General features: G+C 50.5%; 1 protein-coding gene and 1 long non-coding RNA gene across 2 annotated transcripts in view; both read right to left on the bottom strand.

Annotated features, from left to right (window-relative positions):
- Positions 1-22,801, bottom strand: part of LOC135877935 (zinc finger protein 91-like) — a 53,725-nt gene that overhangs the window by 11,193 nt on the left and 19,731 nt on the right. The window contains 3 exon segments of the mRNA XM_065403456.1: positions 8,609-9,103; positions 14,414-14,795; positions 14,797-15,744. Coding sequence (XP_065259528.1) covers positions 8,609-9,103; positions 14,414-14,795; positions 14,797-15,744 — 1,825 coding nt within the window.
- LOC135878228 (uncharacterized) lies at positions 3,208-8,007 on the bottom strand. Its single transcript, XR_010561387.1, has 3 exons — positions 7,915-8,007; positions 6,526-6,642; positions 3,208-4,727 (listed from the first exon to the last, which is right to left on the bottom strand). It is a non-coding gene; the product is annotated as an uncharacterized LOC135878228 (long non-coding RNA).

Here is a 22,801-nt window from a genome sequence, read left to right as displayed (position 1 = left end):
AGAATGACTTATGTATAAACAAAATGCAGCTGTTGCTCATTATTGTCTGTAACAAAAAGTATAAATGCTTGCTGTAATTGTTTACCTGTTGAGAGACCTGCTTAGCTCTCTCCCTCTATGCAATTGATAGAGAGAAAGAAAATAAAGTATCTGATTTGCTGTACCCAAACAAAAAGTGAGAACTCTGTTATTCTCCGACACCCCCCACAGCAGCTGCGTGGCATGCGGGGCAGTTTTAGATCATTACAGTGTGGAGAGGACAGCGCCTTCTCTGCCAAGGGCCAGTGACTCTGGGATGCTCTCGCAGGGGGCAGAGGCATGAAAAGCCATTTGAAAAATCTCTAGGGCGCCCCTTACCTTGGTATGATTTTCTGAGGTGTGGGAAGCCTAGAAGGTGTTGTGGTCTATGGCCGGACAGACTTGTCTTTCTACCCAGGTGCTTGTTTGCCCCCAAGCAGCCAGCTCACACAGTCTCTCTCTCTCCCTCCCCCCACCAGTCCATGTACCCCATCTCCTCAGAGTGAGGGCAGGGGAGACAGGGCTCAGGAGAGCTCTCAGTGAGTGTCTTAGAGACAGCACACAGCGTCTCTCAGAAACTTCCCCAGCACACACAATGACGCTGTGTGGTACACATACACACACAGTCTCTGGCTCTTTCACACTCACCTCCGAACACATGTAGTATTATTGTTACTTCTTGGTACTTCCTACAATGCACGTATATTCTCTGCAATTTTATTCTTTCTAAGTGTGTGACTTTAGTGTTTTGACTGGTCTATGCATTTCATGATTTTTATTTCTCTTAGACTTAAATTTAATTAAATTTAATTAGTGAGTTCTAAAATACCTAACGTCTCCTGGCTGGAGTAATTATCCCTATGGTAACTTTTAAAATATATATATATATATATATATATATGATATCTAGGTTTTTTGTTTCTACTGGTGGCGCACATACCTCGGTGCACATAACGAAATTTATTCTGCAGATGGATGGAAAAAATGAGAGGGAACATTGCTCACAGCCCCAATGCCCTTTCCATTACACAGCTGGGGAAGCTGAGGCATGGTGGAGCTGTAGTGACTCGCTTCTAGAACTGAAGCAAAATCTTCCGAATCCTACTGCACTGTCCTACCCACTAGATAAATGAGAGCCCAAAAAACTTTCCCCCACCATGGAGATCTCTCTCGTTCCCTCAGCACCCCTCAAATCTCCCACCCCACCATTGTCCCATATCACAATTCCACCCCTCTTCCCATTTCATCACAGCCCCATCTCTGATCCGTTTGTTTGTTGGGGCTTTGAGGCCCCATCATATGTAGGTCTCATCCTAGGTCAGAGATTACCAATGCACAAAAGAAATAGGAAGTATTGTAAGAGGTCCCTCTGGTTTACCTAGAAGGTTTTCAATGACCTGAAATTCAAAAAAGTGTCATACAAGAAATGGAAAGGCCAAGGCAAAAAACAAAACAAAACTAAACTAGCGATATAAAGGAAAAAAACAAAGCATTTTACAAATACATGGGAAGGCAGAGGCAAACAAGGACAGGGTAGGTCCATTACTAAATGAGGAGAAAAAGCCAATAAGAGGAAATACAGCAATGGCTGAACTGGTAAATGCCTCTTTTGTTTCAGTTTTTGCCAAAAAGTTAGCAGTGATCGGTCAACTAACAAAGTGAACACTAGTGTCAATGGGGTAGGATCTGAGCCTGAAACAGGAAAAGAATAGTTATGAATTATTTAGACAAAATAGATGTCTTCAAGTTGGCAGGGCCTGATGAAATACATCCTAGAATACTTAAGTAACTGGATGAAGAGATCTCTGAGCCATTAGCGATTATCTCAGAACTCGTGGAGGATGGCAGAGAGACCCAAGGACAGGAAAAGGGTAAATATAGTACGCAGCTATAGACAGGGGAAGAAGGACTACCAAGGGAATTATAGACCAGTCAGCTTAACTTCAGTACCTGGAAAGATAATAGAGGAAGTAATCTACCGTTCTGTTTGTAAGCACCTAGAAGGAAATAAAGTAATAAGTAAGAGTCGATATGGATTTGTCAAGAACAAATTGTGTGAAACCAACTTAATATCCTTCTTTGACGGGTAACAAGCCTTGTGGATAGGGGAGAAGCAGTAGATGTCACATATCTTGACTTTAGTAAAGCTTTTGATACTCTCTTACATGACCATCTCACAAACAAACTAGAGCAATATAGGCTAGGCAAGGCTACTAAAGGTGGTTGCACAACTGGTTGGAAAACTGTACTCAGCGTATTATGGTTCACAAACAAGCTGAAAGGGCATATTGAGTGGGATCGTGCAGGGATCTGTCCTGGGTCTGGTTCTATTCAGTAGCTTCATAAATGATTTGGACAGTGGCACAGAGAATACACTCATAATGTTTACAAATGATTCCAAGAGGGGAGTGGTTGCAAGTGCTTTAAAAACAGGATTAAAATTCAAAAGGATCTTGACAAACTGGAGAAATAGCGTGAATAGAAAAGGAAGAAACTCTATAAAATCATATTCAAAGTACTACGTTTAGGTAGGAATAATCAATCACACAAATACAGAATGAGAAGTGACTGCCTAGGAAGGAGTACTGCAGAAAAGGATCAAGCAGTTATAGTGGATCACAAATTAACTATGAGTTGAACAATGGAATATAGTTGGGAAAAAAAGCAAATATCGTTCTGGGATGTATTAGCAGGAATGTTTTAAGCAAGATGCGAGAAGTACCATATATACTTGTTCATTAGCCCGTTCGTTTATAAGCCGACCCCCCAAGATGGTTAGGTAAAAATAGCAAAAACTGTATGACCCTTTCATAAGCCTACCCTATATTTCAGGGGTTAGCAAACTTTGGCTCCCAGCCCGTCAGGGTAAGCCGCTAGCGGGCCTGGACGTTTTGTTTACCTGTAGTGTTCACAGGCACGGAGCCCCTCAGCTCCCAGTGTCCGCGGTTTGCCGTTCCCAGCCAATGGGAGCTGTGGGAAGTGGCACCATTTCCGGCAGCTCCCATTGGCTGGGAACGGCAACCCGCAGCCACTGGGAGCTGAGGGGCTCCGTGCCTGTGAACACTACAGGTAAACAAAACGTCCCAACCCGCTAGCGGCTTACCCTGACGGGCCGGGAGCCAAAGTCGGCTGACCCCTGCTATATTTTAAAAGCTGGCATCACAAGAAACACTCAAAAGTTTTGCTAGAATTATTTTAATGTAATCTAATGAAAAACGTGTTGTTGTTATAATAATAACTGAACAAATATGTATTCACCTTCAAAATTACAGTCAATATTTAAAATCAGTAAATGGATATTTAAAACAAGTAACTTAGAACAATATGAGACTTTAAAAAGTCTTAAAATCCTTCGAAGTCTGAATTAGTCTCTGATTCACCAAACAGTTCATTAAACTCAGCTTCAGTCACAGCTGCACCTGCATTGTCATCGTAGATGTTGGCAGTGTCATCTTCAGACTCGGATTCCTTCTCATCAGCAGCCTCTCTTGCGTCATCAAATATGGCATCATCTTCTGACCCGTCGAGTGCATTACTGATACAGCATTTCCTAAATGATTTTTCTACCATTTCCGAAGGAATGGATACCCACGCGTCCTTGATCCACTGGGCGACCAGATTGATTTCGGGCTTCATAAGATTCCCGCCTTTTGTCAACTTTGCCATGCCTGAGCACATCCATTCAGACCACATTTTGCGTAGCCTGTCTTTAAAGAGTTTGTTCAGGCAGACATCAAGCGGTTGTAGAACTGAAGTTAAGCCTCCAGGTACTACAGCCAAAGTAGTTTTCATATTTTTGGCCACATTTTTCACCTCATCAGTCTTGTGTGCCCTGAACATGTCCCAAACGAGCATAGCAGGTTTCTTGAAAAGTGCTCCTGGTCTCTTATTCCACACTTTTTCCAGCCATTCAATAGTCCCATTTTCATCCATCCATCCCTTTTCGTGTGCACGTATGATGACACCAGCAGGAAATTTCATGTTTTTAGGCAAGGTTTTTCTTTTAAAAATAACAACAGGAGGGAGCTTTGATCCATTTGCCAAACACGATAAAACCACTGTAAAATAGATTTTTTCATGGCCAGTGGTTTTAATTAAAACTGTTTTTTCACCAACACCAGTTACCGTTCTGTTGCTCGGGAGATCGAATGTCATTGGTGTTTCATCCATATTTCCTATTTGTGACAGTTCAAATGCATATTCCTTTCGATATTTTATAATAAACCTTTGGAAAGATTCGATTTTTTCTTCCAGATCTCTCGGCAGCTTTTGCGCTATCTTTGTTCGCTGACAAAGACAGAGACCGTGACGGTTCATGAAGCGAGTACACCAACCCGCTGATGCGACAAACATTGACGGCTTTACTGACTTGTACTTGTCGTCTTTCGACATTTGCAGAGCACGCAGACGAATTCCCGTTCTAGTGACAATGTACCCATTTTGTCGACATTCAACAACCCAATTATTGAGATCTTTCTCTAGCTCAGGAAATGAAGCGCACCTCGTTGGACATTTTTTCTTGCTTCTTGGCATGTCTTTTAGTGTTGTTTTATTTTTTCGCCATTCTCTTACTTGCTTCTCATTAATACAGAATTCACGAGCAGCGGCGCAATTATTGTTTGCTTCTGCATATTCAACAACTTTAAGTTTGAACGCTGCGTGATAAGCAGACCTTTTTCTTTTGATTTCACCGTTGTTCATTTTAAATACTAGTATGAAAATAGATTATTATTATTATTGTTGTTGTAGTTATAGATTTTGTCGGACTTTATATAGGAATGTCACCTGCTTTATCACTGTCAAATTATTATTGTTCTTTGTTTATTTCAAAGCAGCCCTGTAGATTGGCATGTCTGTGGGGATAACAGGCTATTTCAATTTTATTAGAGATTCCATCAATTCTGCACATTATATTTTCATATTGGCTCGAGACTTATGAGGTCCATTGATAGAAATGCATGAAGAGATCAAATTACACAGTAGCGGACTGACACCAGTGCTATAGTACTATCATTCTATTTTTCTGATTGGCTCGTTAAGGCATAGCATTTTGTGAAATGCATGGGTCAAATGTCATGCAGATCTGCAGCACTGCTCTTTTAGTATTCCTTTCAAGCCAATCTAGTCCACTAAACAAAGCCTTTGCAACTTTAAAAGGCTGCAGTATTGACATCAATAAATGGGTCGGCAAACTTTGGCTCCCGGCCTGTCAGGGTAAGCCGCTGGCGGGACGTTTTGTTTACTTGGAGCGTCTGCAGGCATGGAGCCCCTCAGCTCCCTGTGGCTGCGGTTCACTGTTCCCAGCCAACGGGAGCTGCGGGAAGTGGCACAACTTCCATTGGCTGGGAACGGCGAACCGCGGTCACAGGAAGCCGAGAGGCTCCATGCCTGCGGACGCTCCAGGTAAACAAAACGCAATGTATTAGATATTCAATTCAATGATTCCATAGAGTTTAAAATCATCAAATTTTGGTGTAGACCCATTTATAAGCCGACCTCTGCTCTTTGATGCGTCACTTTTTTACCAAAAATATTCGGCTTATGAACGAGTATATATGGTAATTCTTCCACTCTATTCAGCGCTCATAAGGCCTCAACTGGAGTACTGTGTCCAGTTCTCGGCCCCACACTTCAGGAAGGATTTAGACCAATTGGGGAGACTCAGAGGAGAGCAATAATATTGATTAAATGTCTAGAAAACAAGACCTATGAAGAAAGTGAAAATATTGGGTTTGTTTAGTCTGGAGAAGGGGGGGGGGGGAGAAGGAGGAGGGGAGAACCCTTGATAACAGTCCTTCCAGACATAAAAGGTTGTTACAAAGTGGAGGGTGATAAATTGTTCTCCTTATCCACTGAGAACAGGAGAAGATTTAATGGGATTCAATTGCAGCAAGGGAGATTTAGGTTAGAGATTAGGAAAAACTTCCAAACTCTGAGGGTAGTTAAGCACTGGAACAAGATTACCTGGGAGGCTGTGGAATCTCCATCATTGCAGGTTTCTAAGAACAGGTTAAACAGACACCCTGCCAAGGATGGACTAGGTAATACTTAGTCCTGTCTCAGTGCAGGGGACTGGACTAGATGACCTACCTTGGTCTCTTCTAGTCCCACATGTCTATGATTTCTAGAATTCAAAGATATCAAGGCCAGACAGGCTCATTGTGCCCATACAGCCTAGCTTCCTGCCTATCCCAGCCAGCGGATCTTCCCCAGCAATTCCTGCCTCTGGCCCAGTAATTCCTGGCTGGGTTAGAGCGGGGCTTTGAGAGAGAGACGCCCCATCTCCACCGACAGACTCCCAGTGAGGGAGAATCCATTGCATCCTGAGGGGAGCTCTCCCAGTGGTTCATTCCCCTCCCAGATAAACACTGGCCCCTAATTCCCAGCTTCAATTTGTCTCTCTTCAGCTCCTAGCCAATGGATCTCGCTCTGCCTTTGCCTTCCACATCAAGGAGTGCTCCGCTAGCAAGTGTGTAAATCAGAAGGGATCGGATTATGACGACTCACCTGAGGGGGGGCTCTCAGGCCCAGAGTTTATCCTGGAGCCCTCGGCATCCCAGATCCAGAGTTCTGCCTCCCCTATCTCGATCCGGTGGATTAAGTCCGGTTTGGAACCTGAAGAGCCTGTTTGTAGGGGAAAGTTTTATTACTAAAGTTTTGGGGGCAGGGATTCATTTATATGTTGGTGCAGCCCAGCACAACAGGGCTCTGACCTCGGTCAGGGTGTGTTTGCGCAGCACCTAGCACGACGGGACACTGCTGTCGGTCGCTGCTTCAGAGTAAAGCGCAAGAGATCCCAAGCAGGAGAATAAAGAAATAAACCTTCCTTAGAGGAGATTTCTTCCCATCTCTCACTTGTACTCTGAATCCGCAACGCCTACAACCCGTCTCACGTTGCAGTGGGGGCCGAGTTTAAAACCTTGCTGGGGTAACTCTAGATGTTCCATAGAAATATCCCATTCTGCTAACACCTTGGCCTTTATGCTATCTGGTGTCACTACGTTCCATAGGACAACTGCGTGACATGGATTTCCTTTAACCCACAGAAACACCAGTGAACACCCATTAGTCTCAGATTAAGAGACAGGGTGAATTATTTCACTTACCCAAATGTCTCCTGAAACATTTCTCATGGGGAAGACTTTGGAAGAAGGGAACGTTGCTCCTTTGCCATCTTATAGCTGTTGAAACGTTTCGGGCATGTCATTAAAGCATATCGGCCACAACGTGTCATGGCAGGTGTCACCAGGTGGCGCCAGTACACAGACATTCCAGTTCTTTTGCATTGTTCAACTGTACAGTTGTTAAATTTACTATGTTCATTCTTTTGGGGGAGGTGGGGAGCTGTTGCAGCAGCAGCAGCGTTTTTTCCCTGCCTTATTTGTCTAACTAGAGTCAGTTCCTGAGGCAGAGTTGCTGCCCTCAACGTCTGGCTGGGATTCCTGGAAGAGATTGTTGCTCATGGGCTGTTTGCTAACACCACTAATGTGCCCTGACTGAGGTAGGTAATGCAAATAAACAAGTTACACTAAGGGCTGGTCTACACTAGCAACTTAAAGCGCTGCATCTTTCTCGCTCAAGGGTGTGAAAAAACATCCCCCTGTTTGCTGTAAAGCACCATTGTAAACAGTGCACCAGCGCTGGTAGCTATGCCTTGTGGAGATGGATTTTTTAGAGCATTTTTTTAGAGCTACCGTGCTTTAGCGTTGGCAGTGTAGACTAGCCCTAAGATTAGCCCCAGGCTCTGTAGCCCTGAGTTCTCCTCCAAAGGGTGCTGACCTGAAAGGGGCTGGCATGTGCCACCCCTCAGTGATAGGGTGTCACATGGCAACCAAAGCCTCGAGGGAATCCAAATGTTTTAAAGCTGTGAATAAATGAAGGGAACTCAGTCCTTACCCAGGGAAACGAGGGCCCAATAATTCCTCAGCATCTGGTCCCGGTACAGCTGCTTCTCTGGTTGGGATAAAAGCTCCCACTCCTCCCGGGTGAAATACAGAGCGACGTCCTCGAACACCACCTGGAGCTGCTGGCACAAGCGTTACACACTCAGCACCTTCCACTCCAGCCCCCAGCCCGGAGTCTCAGCAGGGGACGCGGTTTCTAGGGGAGCGTCTCCCAGGAAACCCCCAGCCCAGCAGCTGTGACCCAGGGAGACTCCTCCCCCCCCCCCCGCACAGCTCCCCAGGGACTCGGGGCCCTGCTGGCCGGGGACAGGAGTCGCCCTCGGCTCCCCGCGGGGCTCTGGGGCGGGGCGCTGGGAAGGGCCCGAATCCCAGGGCAGGGAACAGGCTCCTCCCCCGTCCCCGCCTCCGCCCCAGGCCTGTGCTCAGCCCGGCCGGGGCCCCCAAAGCCGCTCCCCGGCCCCGGTGCTCCAGCCCCTGAGCCCCCGGGCTGCGCTGGTGCAAAATGGGACCCCGGGCCCTGCCTGGCCGCACCGCGCTGAGCCGCTCCCTGCCCCGGGGCAGCGCCGCCTCCCGGGAGCTGCTGCAGCCCCCAGCCCCGGAGTCACTAGCGCGGGAGCGACCCGGGTCCCGGCCCCCAGCCGGGACCAGCCAGTGCCCGGCCGGGGAGTCCCCGCCCCGCGTCCTACCTGCGCCGGCCCCGCTGCAGCCATCGCCGGGCTCGGCCCCGGCTCCGGCCGCTTCCTCCAGCCGGGCAGCGACTTCCCGCCGCGCGGCTGGTGCCTCCCCGGTGCCGCCTCTCGCCCGCTCCCCGCCCTGCGCACGGGCCGAGCTGGGACCCAGGGGGCCGGGCTGACCCGGGAAGGCTCCGCTCGCTGGGCTGCGGGACGCGCCGGCTCCAGCCCTGCTGCGCTCCCCGCCCGTCCCCGACTCAAGGGCCCCGCGCCTGCGCCGCCAGTTCCAGCAGCCGGGGGAGGCCCCAGTGCGGGGACCTTCCGGTCCAGCTCCCCGGACGCCTGGGTCCCGAATCCAATCTCCGGGGGCGCTCGCGGCACCTGGTGCCCTGGCGGCAGGAGCCCATAAGGGGGCAGCCCGGTCCCCGCTGTGCCGTGGGGCGCTAGCTGCAGGAGGGCTGGGAGCCCGGACTCCTGGGTTCTGTCCTGGCCTTCGGAGGGCAGCGAGGACTAGTGGGTACAAGTACAGTTGCAAACTTTCTAATTGCACAAAACTGAACACCCTAACTCCGCCCTTTCCCTGAGGTCCTGCCCTCTGCCCCCCACTTCCTCAAGGCTGTGCCCCCACACCTTCCCTGCTCACTACATTCCCCCTCCCTTGGTAGCTCGCTTCCCCCACCCTCAGTCACTTTCACTGGGCTGAGGCTGGGGCAGGGGGTTGGGGTGCAGGAGAGGGTGAGGGGCTGTGGCTGGGGCTGTGGGCCAGTAGCATAGCTAGGAGGGGAGCAGGGCAGTGACCGTTCTCCCACTGAGCACAAGTGGTGCCTTTTCAATTTCTTGGCGCCTTTTTAATTTTTACTCACCCGGCAGCGCTCCAGGTCTTCGGTGGCACTTCAGCGGTGGGTCCTTCACTTGCTCCGGGTGTGTTCGGTGGCACTGAAGGACCCGCCACCGAAGACCCGCGGAGCGAGCGAAGAACCTGCTGCCGAAGACCCGGAGCGCCGCCCCGTCAGTAAAATCGCCGCCGGGTTGGGTCCAGGCTGGGTGGTGAGGGCAAGGGATTCAGAGTGTGGGAGGGGGCTGTGGGTTGAGGCAGGGAGTTGGGGTGTAGGAGGGGGTGAGGATTCTGGGGTGGGGCCAGGTATGAGGGGTTCACAGTGTGGGAGGGGGGTCTAGGCTGGGGTGCAGGGGTCTGGGCTAGGGGTTGGGGTGTAAGAGGGGGTGCGGGCTCTGGGCTAGGCCAACACCATCCAGCAGTGCTGGAGCAAGAACATGCCCAAAGCATCCATTGAGGAGGCCATCAATGGAGGGGTAAGTAGCCGAGTCCCACCAGCTCAACTCAGGGGGCAGAGGGGCCCTTGCTGCATTCTCTGGGCCATGCCAGGCCATGCCGAGAGGCATTGGGAGCCTTTAATGAGGGAGCAAGGCTGGGCTTGTGGCTATGGTGCTGGGCTGGGCTACAGCACTCCCGGTGTTTATTCCTAGCTCCTCCACTTGGGCAAATCACTTGGGTCATAGGGAATTGCCAGACTGGATCAGAGCAGAGATGTGTCCACTCCAGTGTCCTGTTTCCAGCACCCAGTGGCTGGTATAAGAATCCTGCAGTAGTAGATGTGGGGATAATCATCCTGTGCTAGTGTCACTGTGCTTCAGTGGGTCACACCTGAGCATACCCGATTCAGGACAAACTGCTGAGAAATAGGGCAGACACACACCAGAACTGGTGGTTATTCTTCCATAAATTATACCACACCAGCAACAAAAGTAAACTTCTGTCTCACCACACTGGCAACAAGAAGTCAGAAATGCAGCCTCGTTAGGTATCCCAGTCCTTGTTTCACCACCCAGACACTAGACTTAATGTTGAGTGCTTATTTAAAAACAATTACATCAACCAAACGGGGCCGCCCGGGGGGGGGGGGGCAAGTGGGGCAATTTGCCCCAGGCCCTGCAGGGGCCCCGCGAGCCCTGGCCCGGCTGCGGTCCGGGTCTTCGGCGGCATTTTGGCGGCAGGTCCTTCAGTGCTGCCCAAGATGTGGAGCAACTGAAGGGCCCCCCGCCGCCGAAATGCCGCCGAAGACCCGTACCACCGCCGGGTGAGTACAAGTGCTGCAGCTAGGGTGACCAGACGTCCCGATTTTATCGGGACTGTCCCGATATTTGCTTCTTTGTCCCACGTCCCAACCAATGTTTGGTCGGGACACTGGACAAACAAGAAATTTTGCCCTCCCGGAGGGATTCTCGCCCCGCCCCCCCCCCCCCGCCCCTTCCTTCCCCCATTGGCTCCCTCCCCAAATCCCCGCCCTGGCCCCGCCTCTTCCCCAACCACGCAGCATTCCTCCTCCCTCCCAGGCTTGCAGCTGCATGGCGGCGCAAGCCTGGAGGGGGAGGGGAGTGGCAGCGCCTGGATCCTGGAGCTGGTGAGTCAGCTCCGGCACCCGAGCACTGGGCGGGCGGGCAAAGGGGGGCTAGCAAGGGAGGGAGGGAGACGGGGGGGCTCAGCTTTGAGCCCCCCGCCGTGCCAGAGGGCTCCTGCCCGGCCCCCGGGCCGCTACACACGGGGGCCGGGAGCGCAGCGCGGAGGCTGCTCCAGCCCTGCAGCCTGCGGGGCAGCGCGGTGGGTCCAGACAGGGGCAGCGCGGAGCGTGCAGGAGCTGGGTGGGTGGCGCGGGGACGTGGGCCGAATCCCTGCTGCTGCCGGGGAGCCCCACGTGCCTCTCCCTCCCACTTGCAGCTGCAGCTCCTTCCTGGCGGGACACGCCTCCCGCTCCCCGGTCCGCCCTGGGCACATGCGGCGCGCGTCCCACCGCTGGCGGGGAGCCCCGCACCTCTCCCGCTCGGCTGTGCTCCAGCATCTCCTTCCCGGTGGAAGGGAGACTAGGCGCGGGGAATGCGCGCTGCATGTGCCCGGGGCGACGGCGACAGGCGCGTCCCGCCGGGAAGGAGCCGCAGCCGCGAGTGGGAGGGAGAGGCGCGGGGCTCCCCGGCAGCAGCGGGGATTCAGCCCGCGCCACCCACCCGGCCCCTGCCCGCTCCACGCTGCCCCCACCCAGACCTACCGCGCGCCGCATGTGCCCGGGGCGGGCCGGGGGGCATTGGGAGGCTCCGTGAGGAGGGCAGCGCGCATGGCCGGGGCCTGCTAATGCCCCCGGCCCCTTTGAAACGCCTTTTTTTTTTTTTTTTGCTCGCCCCCTCCACCTCCCCGCGTCCCGATATTTTATCTCTCTGATCTGGTCACCCTAGCTGCAGCCAGGGCCGGAATCGGGCCCCGCGCCCCTAAGAGGGCCCCGCAACGTCCTGAAGGAGCTGCCGCCGCTGTCCCGCCGCTGTCTTCGGTGGTAGCTCAATCGCTGCCGTGGAGGAAGGTCCCTCTGCCGAAGTGCCGCCGAAGGCACCGGCAGCTGATTGAGTTGCCGCCGAAGTCCCGGCATCGTTGGCGGCGGCAGCTCAGTCGTTGCTGCTGTTAAGAATTTGCAGCCTGCTTGTATCATCTCTTAGGGTGAGAATCTTCTATTCATATCCATCCTCAGGAATCAGAGTTGCCTGCCCTGCTGTGTGCAATGGAAAGAAACAACACCAGAATACTTTTGGCATTCACAGAGCAGCTGCACACAGTGGACTGTCACATTTAGGCTCGGGAAACAAGCCCTGAGTGGTGGGATCGCATCGCTATGTAGGTTAGGTAGATAATGAGCTGTGGCTGCAGAACTTTTGTAAGCGGAAAACCACCTTCATGGAACCATGTGCGGCGCTCGCCCCAGCCCTGCGGCACAAGGACACCAAAATGAGAGCTGCCCTCTCGGTGGAGTAGTGCGTGGTGCTCGCAGTGTGGAAGCTGGCGACGGCAGATTGCTACTGCTCAGTTGCGAATCAGTTTGTAGTGGGAAAGTCCACCATTGGGGCTGCGTTAATGCACGTGTGCAGGGCTACTAATTGCATCTTTGCAATGTGCGTGAAATATTGGATGATTTTGCGGCAATGGGATTCCCTAACTGCGGTGGAGCAATAGATGGCACGCATATTCTAATTTTGGCCCCGGACCATCTTGCGATGGAGTACATCAACAGAAAGGGGTACTTCTCTATTGTATTGTGGGCGCTTGTGAATTACCACCTGTGCTTTCCTTACATCAACCCGGGGTGGTCCAGGAAGGTGCATGACCCATGTATCTTCAGGAACACTGGCCTGTACAGAAAGCTGCAAACAGGGACTTTCTTTCCAGACCAGAAGAGTCCAGTGGGGGCCATAGTGATCCTGGGAAACCCAGCCTACCCCTTACCTCCATGGCTTACGAAGCCTTACACGGGAAACCTGGATAGCAGTAAGGAGTGGTTCAACCATAGACTGAGTCGGTGCCAAATAACCGTGGAATGTGCACTGGGCAGATGAAAGGCACGCTGGCGATGCCTTTATGGCAGGTTAGATCCATATGAGGAAAACATTCCCGTAGTCATAGCTGCCTGCTGCACGCTCCATAATCTTTGTGAGGCTAAGGGTGAAAAGTTTCCCCAGGGCTGGAGTGCTGATGCAGAGCGCCTGGCTGCTGATTTTGAGCAGCCTGATACCAGGACTCTAGGAGGGGCACAACGGGGAGTAATCTGCATGAGGGAGGCTTTGAGGGAACATTCGATAATGAGCTCCGGTAATCTGTATTTCTATAAAGCAATGTGCTATGCTTTGTTAATTTCAGTTATCTTTTTTCACCTAAAACTTTTGATGGTTCTTGAGTGGGATTTGCAGTAAGTAAGTGATTACATAAAAACAGCCATACTGGGTCAGACCAAAGGTCCATCTAGCCCAGTATCCTGTCTTCCGACAGTGGCCAATGCCAGGTGCCACAGAGGGGATGAACACAACAGGTAATCATCTGTCGCTTATTCCCAGCTTCTGGCAAGCAGAGGCAGGGGACACCATTCCTGCCCATCCTGGTTAATAGCCATTGATGGACCTATCCTCCATGAATTTATCTAGCTCTTTTTTGAACCCTGTTATATGAACCCTTGGCCTTCACAACATCCTCTGGCAAAGAGTTCCACAGGCTGACTGTGCATTGTGTGAAGAAATACTTTCTTTTATTTGTTTTAAACCTGCTGCCTATTAATTTGATTTCATGACCCCTAGTTCTTGTGTTATGAGAAGTAGTAAACAACACTTCCTTATTTACTTTCTCTACACCAGTCATGGTTTTATAGACCTCAGTCATATGCCCCTTAGTCATCTCTTTTCCAAGGTGAAAAGTTCCAGTCTCACTAATCTCTCCTCATATGGAAGCTGTTCCATACCCCAATCATTTTGTTGCCCTTTTCTGAACCTTTTTCAATTCCAATACATCTTTTTTTTTTAATGTGGCGATGACATCTGCATGCAGTATTCAAGATGTGGGTGTACCATGGATTTATATAGAGACAATATGATATTTTGTCTTATTTATCCCTTTCTTAATTATTCCCAACATTATCTATCCCTTTCTTCATAATTCTCAACATAATAAACTGCATGTGTGTTTCAGTGTCAACAGTAATCAGTATGTGTAGGACACAAAGATTTGTTATCTTTCAGAGAGTTTGCTTTTATTAAGCAACAATGAACGCACAGAGATGACTTGGTGGGAAGTGATGTCACCCAAGAGTCATCCTCTGTCTGGAACCGAGGTAGGTGTGTGTGGGGAAGTTCCTAGCTGGGTCCCATCAAGATGGGGGGAGGGGGAGCGAGTGTGGGATGGAAAGAGAGAGACCTGGTTGGATCCCACCTAATGCAGTAGGCTGTGACCATCTGCTCTAAATTCCCTCCACCTGTCTGCTCTTCCCCACACTGCTAAGCCAAGTCCCGTTCCCTATCCCCCCAGTCTCTCTGCTGGGCATCATGGGGACAGGACCACTCCCTGATCTGCATCTGCTGGAGCTGTGTCAGGCCCACGGACTGCCAGAAGCCCCTCAGGCCCTGGTGGTGGCAGAAGGGCACTGGGGTACGTGACCGGGTGAGGTTGGCCAATCTAGCAAAGAGCTTGCCCCAGCCAGCACAGCTGTACCGCTGTTCTCGGCTGTGAATGAACCGATGTGGTAGCAAGGAGGAGGCCCGTGCAACGCTCCTGCTGCAGCCAATGCATCGCAATGTCCTCTCCCCAGTGTGCGTGCGCTGGTGCTTGTTCAGTGCTCTGGTTTTGCTGAAATTCTTACTAGAATCGTTACAACGGTGTGGCTGCTCCCTGATGTGTGCGCTGGTGTATTCTCAGGCTTGAGCTCTGTGCAAAGCCCTTCCCGCAGTCAGCACAGCAGTACGGCCGCTCCCCGGTGTGTGCGCGCTGGTGTCTTCTCAGGTTTGAGCTTCGTGCAAAGCTCTTCCCGCAGTCAGCACAGCGGTGTGGCTGCGCCCCGGTGTGCGTGCGCTGGTGTGTTCTCAGGTTTGAGCTGTGTGCAAAGCCCTTGCCACAGTCAGCACAGCGGTGCGGCCGCTCCCCTGTGTGCGTGCGCTGGTGTATTTTCAGCTTTGAGCTCTCTGCAAAGCCCTTCCCGCAGTCAGCACAGTGGTGTGGCCGCTCCCCAGTGTGCGCGCGCTGGTGTATTCTCAGCTTTGAACTCTCTGCAAAGCTTTTCCCACATTCAGCACAGTGGTGCGGCCGCTCCCCGGTGTGCGTGCGCTGGTGCAGTGTCAGTGTGTTGGCACTACTGAACTTTTTACCACAGTCGGCACAGCAGTACTGCCGCTCCCCGGTGTGCGTGCGCTGGTGTGTTCTCAGGTTTGAGCTCCGTGAAAAGCTCTTCCCGCAGTCAGCACAGCGGTGTGGTCGCTCCCCGGTGTGCGTGCGCTGGTGCGTTCTCAGGTTTGAGCTCTGTGCAAAGCTCTTCCCACAGTCAGCACAGCGATACGGCCGCTCCCCGGTGTGCGTGCGCTGGTGCAGCGTCAGTGTGTTGGCACTACTGAATCCCTTACCACAGTGTGCACAACAGTACGGCCACTCCCCAGTGTGCGTGCACTGATGTAGTCTCAGGTGTGAGCTCTGTGCAAAGCCCTTGCCGCAGTCAGCACAGCGGTGTGGTCGCTCCCCGGTGTGCGTGCGCTGGTGTGCTCTCAGGTTTGAGCTCTGTGCAAAGCCCTTCCCGCAGTCAGAGCAGTGGTGTGGCCGCTCCCCGGTGTGCGTAAACCAGTGTATTCTCAGGATTGAGGCCTGCCTGAAGCTCTTGCCGCAGTCAGCGCAGTGATGGGGACACCGGCCCATGGGGAGTCTGTGGTGTGTAGCCAGGTCTAGTCTCTGGCTGAGTTTATCCCGGGGATGGACTGCGTCCTGTGCATGGATCCCTCTGTAGGATGTGGGATCCTGCGTTCCTGCCGTGCTCTCCCCACATTCAGATGGTGTCCTCGGTCCCCCCAGGATCCCGAGCCCTGCTGGAGAGAGCAGAGGCAATCCTGGTGTTAGCACACGTTAAGGCTACAGGTTTGTCAAGGAAGTAAAAATGTCACGGATGGAGCGATTTCCCCATTTGTCCCTGATTGTTTTTTCGATCGGTGCCTCACCCTGCAATGGCGGCTCCTGTCCCACAGGGCTGGACCCAACGACTCACTCTGGGCACTGAGACCTGCCCTGCGCGTGTACAGCACCACTCAGATATTCCCCCGCCCCCAGTCATGATGGTGGGGGAGGTGGGACAAACTTCAGTGAATGGACTTGCAACTCATATCTTTTCTAGCGTGACCCAACACCTCTGCCTCAGCCTGCGGATAGGGTTGCAGCATTGGGGGGTTGCTGGGGGGTTGGTGCCCCCTGGGCAGGACGAGGAGCAGGGCAGGTTTTGTTAAAAATCATGGAGCCGTCACAGTAAATTTAGTGACCTGTGACTTTTAATAAATTTACTATAACTGCTCCGTAATTTCTGATATGAAATGCCGACACACATCTGCAGCCTGACTCAGGGTGGTTCTACCCTATGTTGTTTGTGCAACACCTGGCGCCTGTTCCCATGTGTGCCATGCGCCTCTTGGGTCTTGTTTGATGCTTAAATTGTAGCTTGCCCAGGATACACCCAGCGCCTGGCACAACGGGGCCCTCATCCAGAACTAGGGCCGCTAAGTGCTAACAAATAGGATCTGGGGTTTGTTTTCACACTGATTATGGTTTTAGTTCAATCAGAGGAGTTTATTTACATGTTGCTGGTTCTGTACTGTCTCCTGTTTTACAGCAGGTCTCCTGTTCCCCATATTGCTCTGTTTAAACTATATTGGTTTGAAACTAGTTTAGGCTCTACAATCCCCTCGCGGACACATTGAGACCGGTATAAAGCTGCTTACATCAACGTAGCTTATTCCTGTGCAGGAGTGAGTCCTTTTCAAGGAATTCCTTCTAAAGAAGTCATTCACCCTGAACCTGTTTCATTCTTTGTGCAAAATTAAAACCCTCGGGGGGGGGGGGGGGGCGTTGAGGGGATGACATGTCACTCAGGGTTTGTGTGATGTAACCTGAAAAACATGTCTGTATTGTGTCACAAGCTAATCAGTAACCATGCTGAGCTGGAAGGGGTGAATGGCTTCCACCCAGCAGGCCTTTGATCTACAGTTACAGACTGTTTTAAGGCTGAGGGCTGTGCTAAGCATTGACAATGAAGCAATGTAAGTGACAACGATTTCGTGCCACTGAGAGAGCAGGGGGAGAGGGGATGTGACAAAGTCCATTCCACCCCCTCTCCCTCACACCCAGCCCATATACCAGGATACTCCAAGTCGTGGCCCACAGGACAATTTCCTCTGGCCTCCACGTGCATCATCCGCACCCCCAGAAGCAGCTGCCTGGAACGCGGGGCAGTTTTAGCGCATTACAGTGAAACGCTGCAAATACTGAAAACCTGCTCTACAAAATGGTGTCCTCTGCATGGCATGACCTTGCACGCATCGTACATGACTGATCCTGCCCTGAGTCATTCCCAGCTTTCTCCTTGCTCGCTGGGGACAGGTTTCTCCAGTCTGAGAGGTCACGTGCGAAGTGAAGTGGCAGATAGGGGATAGGGTGGGAACCTTGAGAGGACAGAGCCTTCTCTGCCAAGGGCCAGTGACTCGGGGATGCTCTCCCAGGCTGTGAGCAGGTTTTTGCCCCGTCTGAGCTATGTCTGGATCCAGGTGCCCAGGGCCACAGGACACCAGCTTGAGTCGGGGGGGCAGAGGCATGAAACCCATTTGAAAAATCTCTAGGGCGCCCCTACCTTGGTATGATTTTCTGAGGTGTGGGAAGTCTAGAAGGTGTTGTGGTCTATGGCCGGACAGGCTTGTCTTTCTACCCAGGTGCTTGTTTGCCCTGCAGCAGCCAGCTCACACAGTCTCTCTCTTTCTCTCCCCTCCTACCCCCCACCAGTCCATGTACCCCTCTCCTCAGAGTGAGGGCAGGGGAGACAGGGGTGCGATATGGTCTATGGACCGGCAGGCATGTCTTTCTACCCAGGTGCTTGTCTGCCCCCCAGTGCCAGATCCACTGACACACACAGATGGATTTTATCCTCACAGCCCCAGTGCCCTCTCCATTACACAGCTGGGGTAACTGAGGTATGGGGAAGCTGTAGTGACTCACTTCTAGAACTGAACCAAGATGTTTTGAATCCTGTTGCAAAGTCCTACCCACTAAGGAAATGCAGCCATGTGCTGTCGCCTACCATGGAGAACTCTCTCTTTCCCTCAGCACCCCTCAAATCCACCCCCCCACATCTCTTCCAAGTTCATCACCTCCCCATCTCTGCTCCATTTCTCTGTCGCAGCTTTGAGGCCCCATCATTTTTAGGTGCCATCCTAGGTCACAGATATCCAATGAGTAGGAAAGATAGGAAGTATGATAAGAGGACTCCCTGCCTTAACCAGGAGATCTTCAATGACTGGAAACTCAAAAAAGAGTCATACAAGAAGTGGAAACTAGGTCAAATGACAAAGGATGAATATTAAAAAAAAACAAAACCAAACCCACAAGCACATAGGAACAAAATTAGAAAGGCCAAGGCAAAAAAGCAAATTAAACTAGCCAGTAATATAAGGGGGGAAAACAAAGCATTTTACAAATACATAGGAAGGCAGAGGAAAACAAGGACAGGCTGGGCCCATTACTAAATGGAGGGAAAGACAATAAGAGAAAACGCAGCCATGGCCAAACAGTTAAACGCCTCTTTTGTTTCAGTTTTCACCAAAAAAGTTAGCAGTGATCGGCTGACTAACATAGTGAACATCAGTGTCAATGGGGTAGGATCTGAGCCTAAAATAGGAAAGGAAATAGTTATGAATTATTTAGACAAGTTACATGTCTTCAAGTTGGCATGGCATAGCATGGCATGATGAAATACATCTAGAATACTTAAGGATCTGGATGAAGAGATCTCTGAGCCATTAGCGATTATCTCTGAGAAGTTGTGGAGGATGATAGAGGGACCTGAGGATGGGAAAAGGGCAAATATAGTACCTAGGTACAGAAAGGGGATAAGGACAACTCAGGAAGTTATAGACCAGTCATAACTTCAGTACCTGGAAAGATAATGGAGCAAGTAATGAAACATTCTATTTGTGAGCACCTAGATGGACATAAAGTAATAAGTAACAGTCAGCATGGATTGTCGAGAACAAATTATGTCAAACCAACCTAATATCCTTCTTTGACAGGTAACAAGCTTTGTGGACAGGACGGACACAGTAGATGTCACATCTCAAATTTAGTAAGGCTTTTGATACTTGTGACGGTGCACTCCATATGATATTATGAAAATATGCAAATGAGTGTGACTATAATGTAACTGGAATATGCTTCATGCAAAAGGTCTCTTGTAAGGTATCCTTACAAAGTTTATAATCTACTGAGTGTGTTCATCCTATTTGTATAAATGTATCACTCCTGTATCTGAAACTGGAAATATGAAATATAATTCTGAGGTCCTATTGTAATTATGCAAAGTGTGGGCTATTAATGGTGGCTTGGAATCTTGATGGTTCCCATTAACCAGGACAATTGGTTGTAAATGTCTGTTTACTTGCAAGTCTTCCTGTATTCCTGTGTGCTGGCAAGTGAATAATGAAGTCTTACAGTGACATGCGATTGTGTCACCTGAACTGGAATCCATCTTTAACCTGGTGCTTTTCCATTGAGAAGGAGGGGTGGGAACCCAGAGAGGGACAAAGGATTCCCACCTTGTTCAAAAGATATATAAGGGGGTGGAATAGAACAAAGGGGGCTGCAGTCATGAGAAATCCTCTAGCTACCACCTGAGCTGGAACAAGGACTGTACCAGGGGAAAGGATTGGGACCAGACTAGGAAGGAGTCCAGTCTGTGAAAGAAGCTTATTGAAACACCTCTGAGGGTGAGATTTTATCAGTTTTCTACTGTATTAGGCTTAGACTTGCGTGTTTTATTTTGTTTGGTAATTTACTTTGTTCTGTCTGTCTATTACTTGGTACCACTTAAATCCTACTTTTTGTATTTAATAAAATCACTTTTTACTTATTAATTAACCCAGAGTATGTATTAACACCGCGGGGGGGGGGGGGGGGGACAGCTGTGCATATCTCTCTATCAGTGTTATAGAAGGCGAACAATTTATGAGTAAATTTATGAGTAAAACGGATTTAATTGGGGTTTGGACCCCATTGGGAGCTGGGTATCTGAGTGCTGGAGACAGGAGCACTTCTTAAGCTGTTTTCAGTTAAGCCTGCAGCTGTTGGGGGACGTGGTTCAGACTTGGATCTGTGTTTGCAGCAGGCAAGCGTGTCTGGCTCAAACAAGGCAAGGTACTGAAGTCCCAAGCTGGCAGGGAAATTCTCTAATGAGCTGAAAGGGCATATCGAGTGGGATCCCAAAGGGATCTGTCCTGGGTCTGATTCTATTCTGTATCTTCATAAATGATTTGGACAATGGCATAGAGAGTGCACTCATAAAGCTTACGGATTATTCAAAGCTGGGGATGGGTTTCAAGCCCTTTAGAGGACAGGATTAGAATTTAAAGTGATCTTGACAAAATGGAGAAATGGTCGGAATTCAAATAATTGCCTAGGAAGGAGTACTGCAGAAAACCATCGGGGGTTATAGTGGATCACAAACTAAGTGAGTCAACAATTTAATACTGTCGGGGGGGGGAAAAAGGCAAATATCTGGGATGTATTAGCAGGAGCGTTGCAAACAATACGCGAGAAGCAGGGCCGGCTCCAGGCACCAGCTTGTCAAGCAGGTGCTTGGGGCGGCCGCTCCGGAGAGGGGCGGCACGTCCAGGTATTCGGCGGCAATTCGGCGGACGGTCCCTCACTCCGCCTGGGAGCGAAGGACCTCCTGCCGAATTGCCACAGCAGATCGCGATAGCGGCTTTTTTTTGTTTGTTTTTTTTGTTTTGGCTGCTTGGGGCGGCCAAAACCCTGGAGCCGGCCCTGGCGAGAAGTATGTCTTCCACTCTACTCAGCATTGATAAGGCCTCAACTGGAGTACTGTCTTCAAGAACGTAAATGGTTGTTACAAAGAGAAGGGTGATACATTGTTGTTCTTATCCGCTGAGGCCAGGACAAGAAGTAATGGGCTTAAATTGCAGCAAGGGAGATTTAGGTTAGACATTAGGAAAAACTTCCAAACTGTTAGGGTAGTTAAGCACCGGAACAAATTCCTTGGAGAGATTGTGGAATTTCCATCATGGGAAGTTTTTAAGAGCATGTCAGGCATGGACTCGATAATACTTAGTCCTGCCTCTGTGCAGGCAACTGGACTAGATGACCTATTGAGGTCCCTTCTAGTCCTACATTTCTAGGATTCATAGATATCAAGGCCAGACAGACTCATTGTGCCCATCCAGCCTGGCTTCCTGCCAATCCCAGCCAGAGAAGCTCCCCCAGTGACTCCTACCTCCTGGCTGAACAAGAAGAAAGCTTTGAGAAAGTCACACCCCATTTCCACTGACAGACTCCCAGTGAGGGAGAATCTATCGTGTCCTGAGGGGAGCTCTCCCAGTGGTTCATTCCCCTCCCAGATAAACACTGGCCCCTAATTCCCAGCCTCCATTCGACCCCTTCAGCTCCCAGCCAGTGGATCTCACTCTGCCTTTGCCTTCTACATTAAGGAGCCCTCTGCTAGCAGGTGTGTAAATCAGAATGGATTGGGTTACAATGACTCACCTCTGGAGGGGCCCTCAGGCCCTGAGCTTTCCCTGGAGTTCTCAGCATCCTGGATCCAGAGCTCTGCCTCGCCTACCTCGATCCGGTGGATTAAGTCCGGTGTTGAACCTGAATAGCCTGTTTGGGGGGGGGGGGGGAGGAGAATCAGCTTTATTACTAAAGTTTTGGGGAGAGAGACTCATTTATGTGTTGGTGCAGCCCAGCACATAAGAACGTAAGAATGGCCCTACTGGGTCAGACCAAAGGTCCATCTAGCCCAGTATCCTGTCTTCCGACAGTGGCCAGTGCCGGGTGCTCCAGATGGAATGAACAGAACAGGTAACCATCAAGTGATCCATTCGCTGTCACTCATTCCCAGCTTCTGGCAAACAGAGGCTAGGGACACCATCCCTGGCCACCCTGGCTAATAGCCATTGATGGACCTGTCCTCCATGAATTTATCTAGTTCTTAATTGAACCCAGTCATAGTCTTGGCCTTCACAACATTCTCTGGCAAGGAGTTCCACAGGTTGACTGTGCGTTGTGTGAAGAAATACTTCCTTTCATTTGTTTTAAACCTGCTGCCTATTAATTTCATTTTGTGACCCCTAGTTCGTGTGCTAGGAGTAGTAAACAACACTTCCTTACCTACTTTCTCTATACCACTCATGATTTTATAGACCTCAATCATATCTCCCCTTTGCTGTCTCTTTTCCAAGCTGAAAAGTCCCAGTCTTATTAATCTCTCATATCCGTTCCATACCCCTAATCATTTTTGTTGCTCTTTTCTGAACTTTTTCCAATTCTACTATATCTTTTTTGAGCTGGGGTGAGCACATCTGCATATAGTATTCAAGATGTGTGGTTGTTAAGTTTATGATATTCATTCTTTGGAGAGGTAGGGAGCTGCTACAAGCAGTAGAAGAGTTTTCTCCCTGCCTTATTTGCTCATGTGCTGCTGTTTGTAACCAGCCCTGTACCAGGACTGAGGTGAGGTAGGTAATGCAAGTAAACAAGTTACGCTAAGATTAGAACCAGGCTCTGTAGCCCTGATTTCTTCAACAGGAAGCCGAACAGAAAGAGGCTGGCATTTGCCACTACCCAGCCACGGGGTGGCACATGGC

This window comes from Emys orbicularis, chromosome 4, assembly GCF_028017835.1.
Source record: "Emys orbicularis isolate rEmyOrb1 chromosome 4, rEmyOrb1.hap1, whole genome shotgun sequence".
Taxonomy (NCBI): domain Eukaryota; kingdom Metazoa; phylum Chordata; order Testudines; family Emydidae; genus Emys; species Emys orbicularis.
This window is presented reverse-complemented; position numbering and strand designations above follow the sequence as displayed.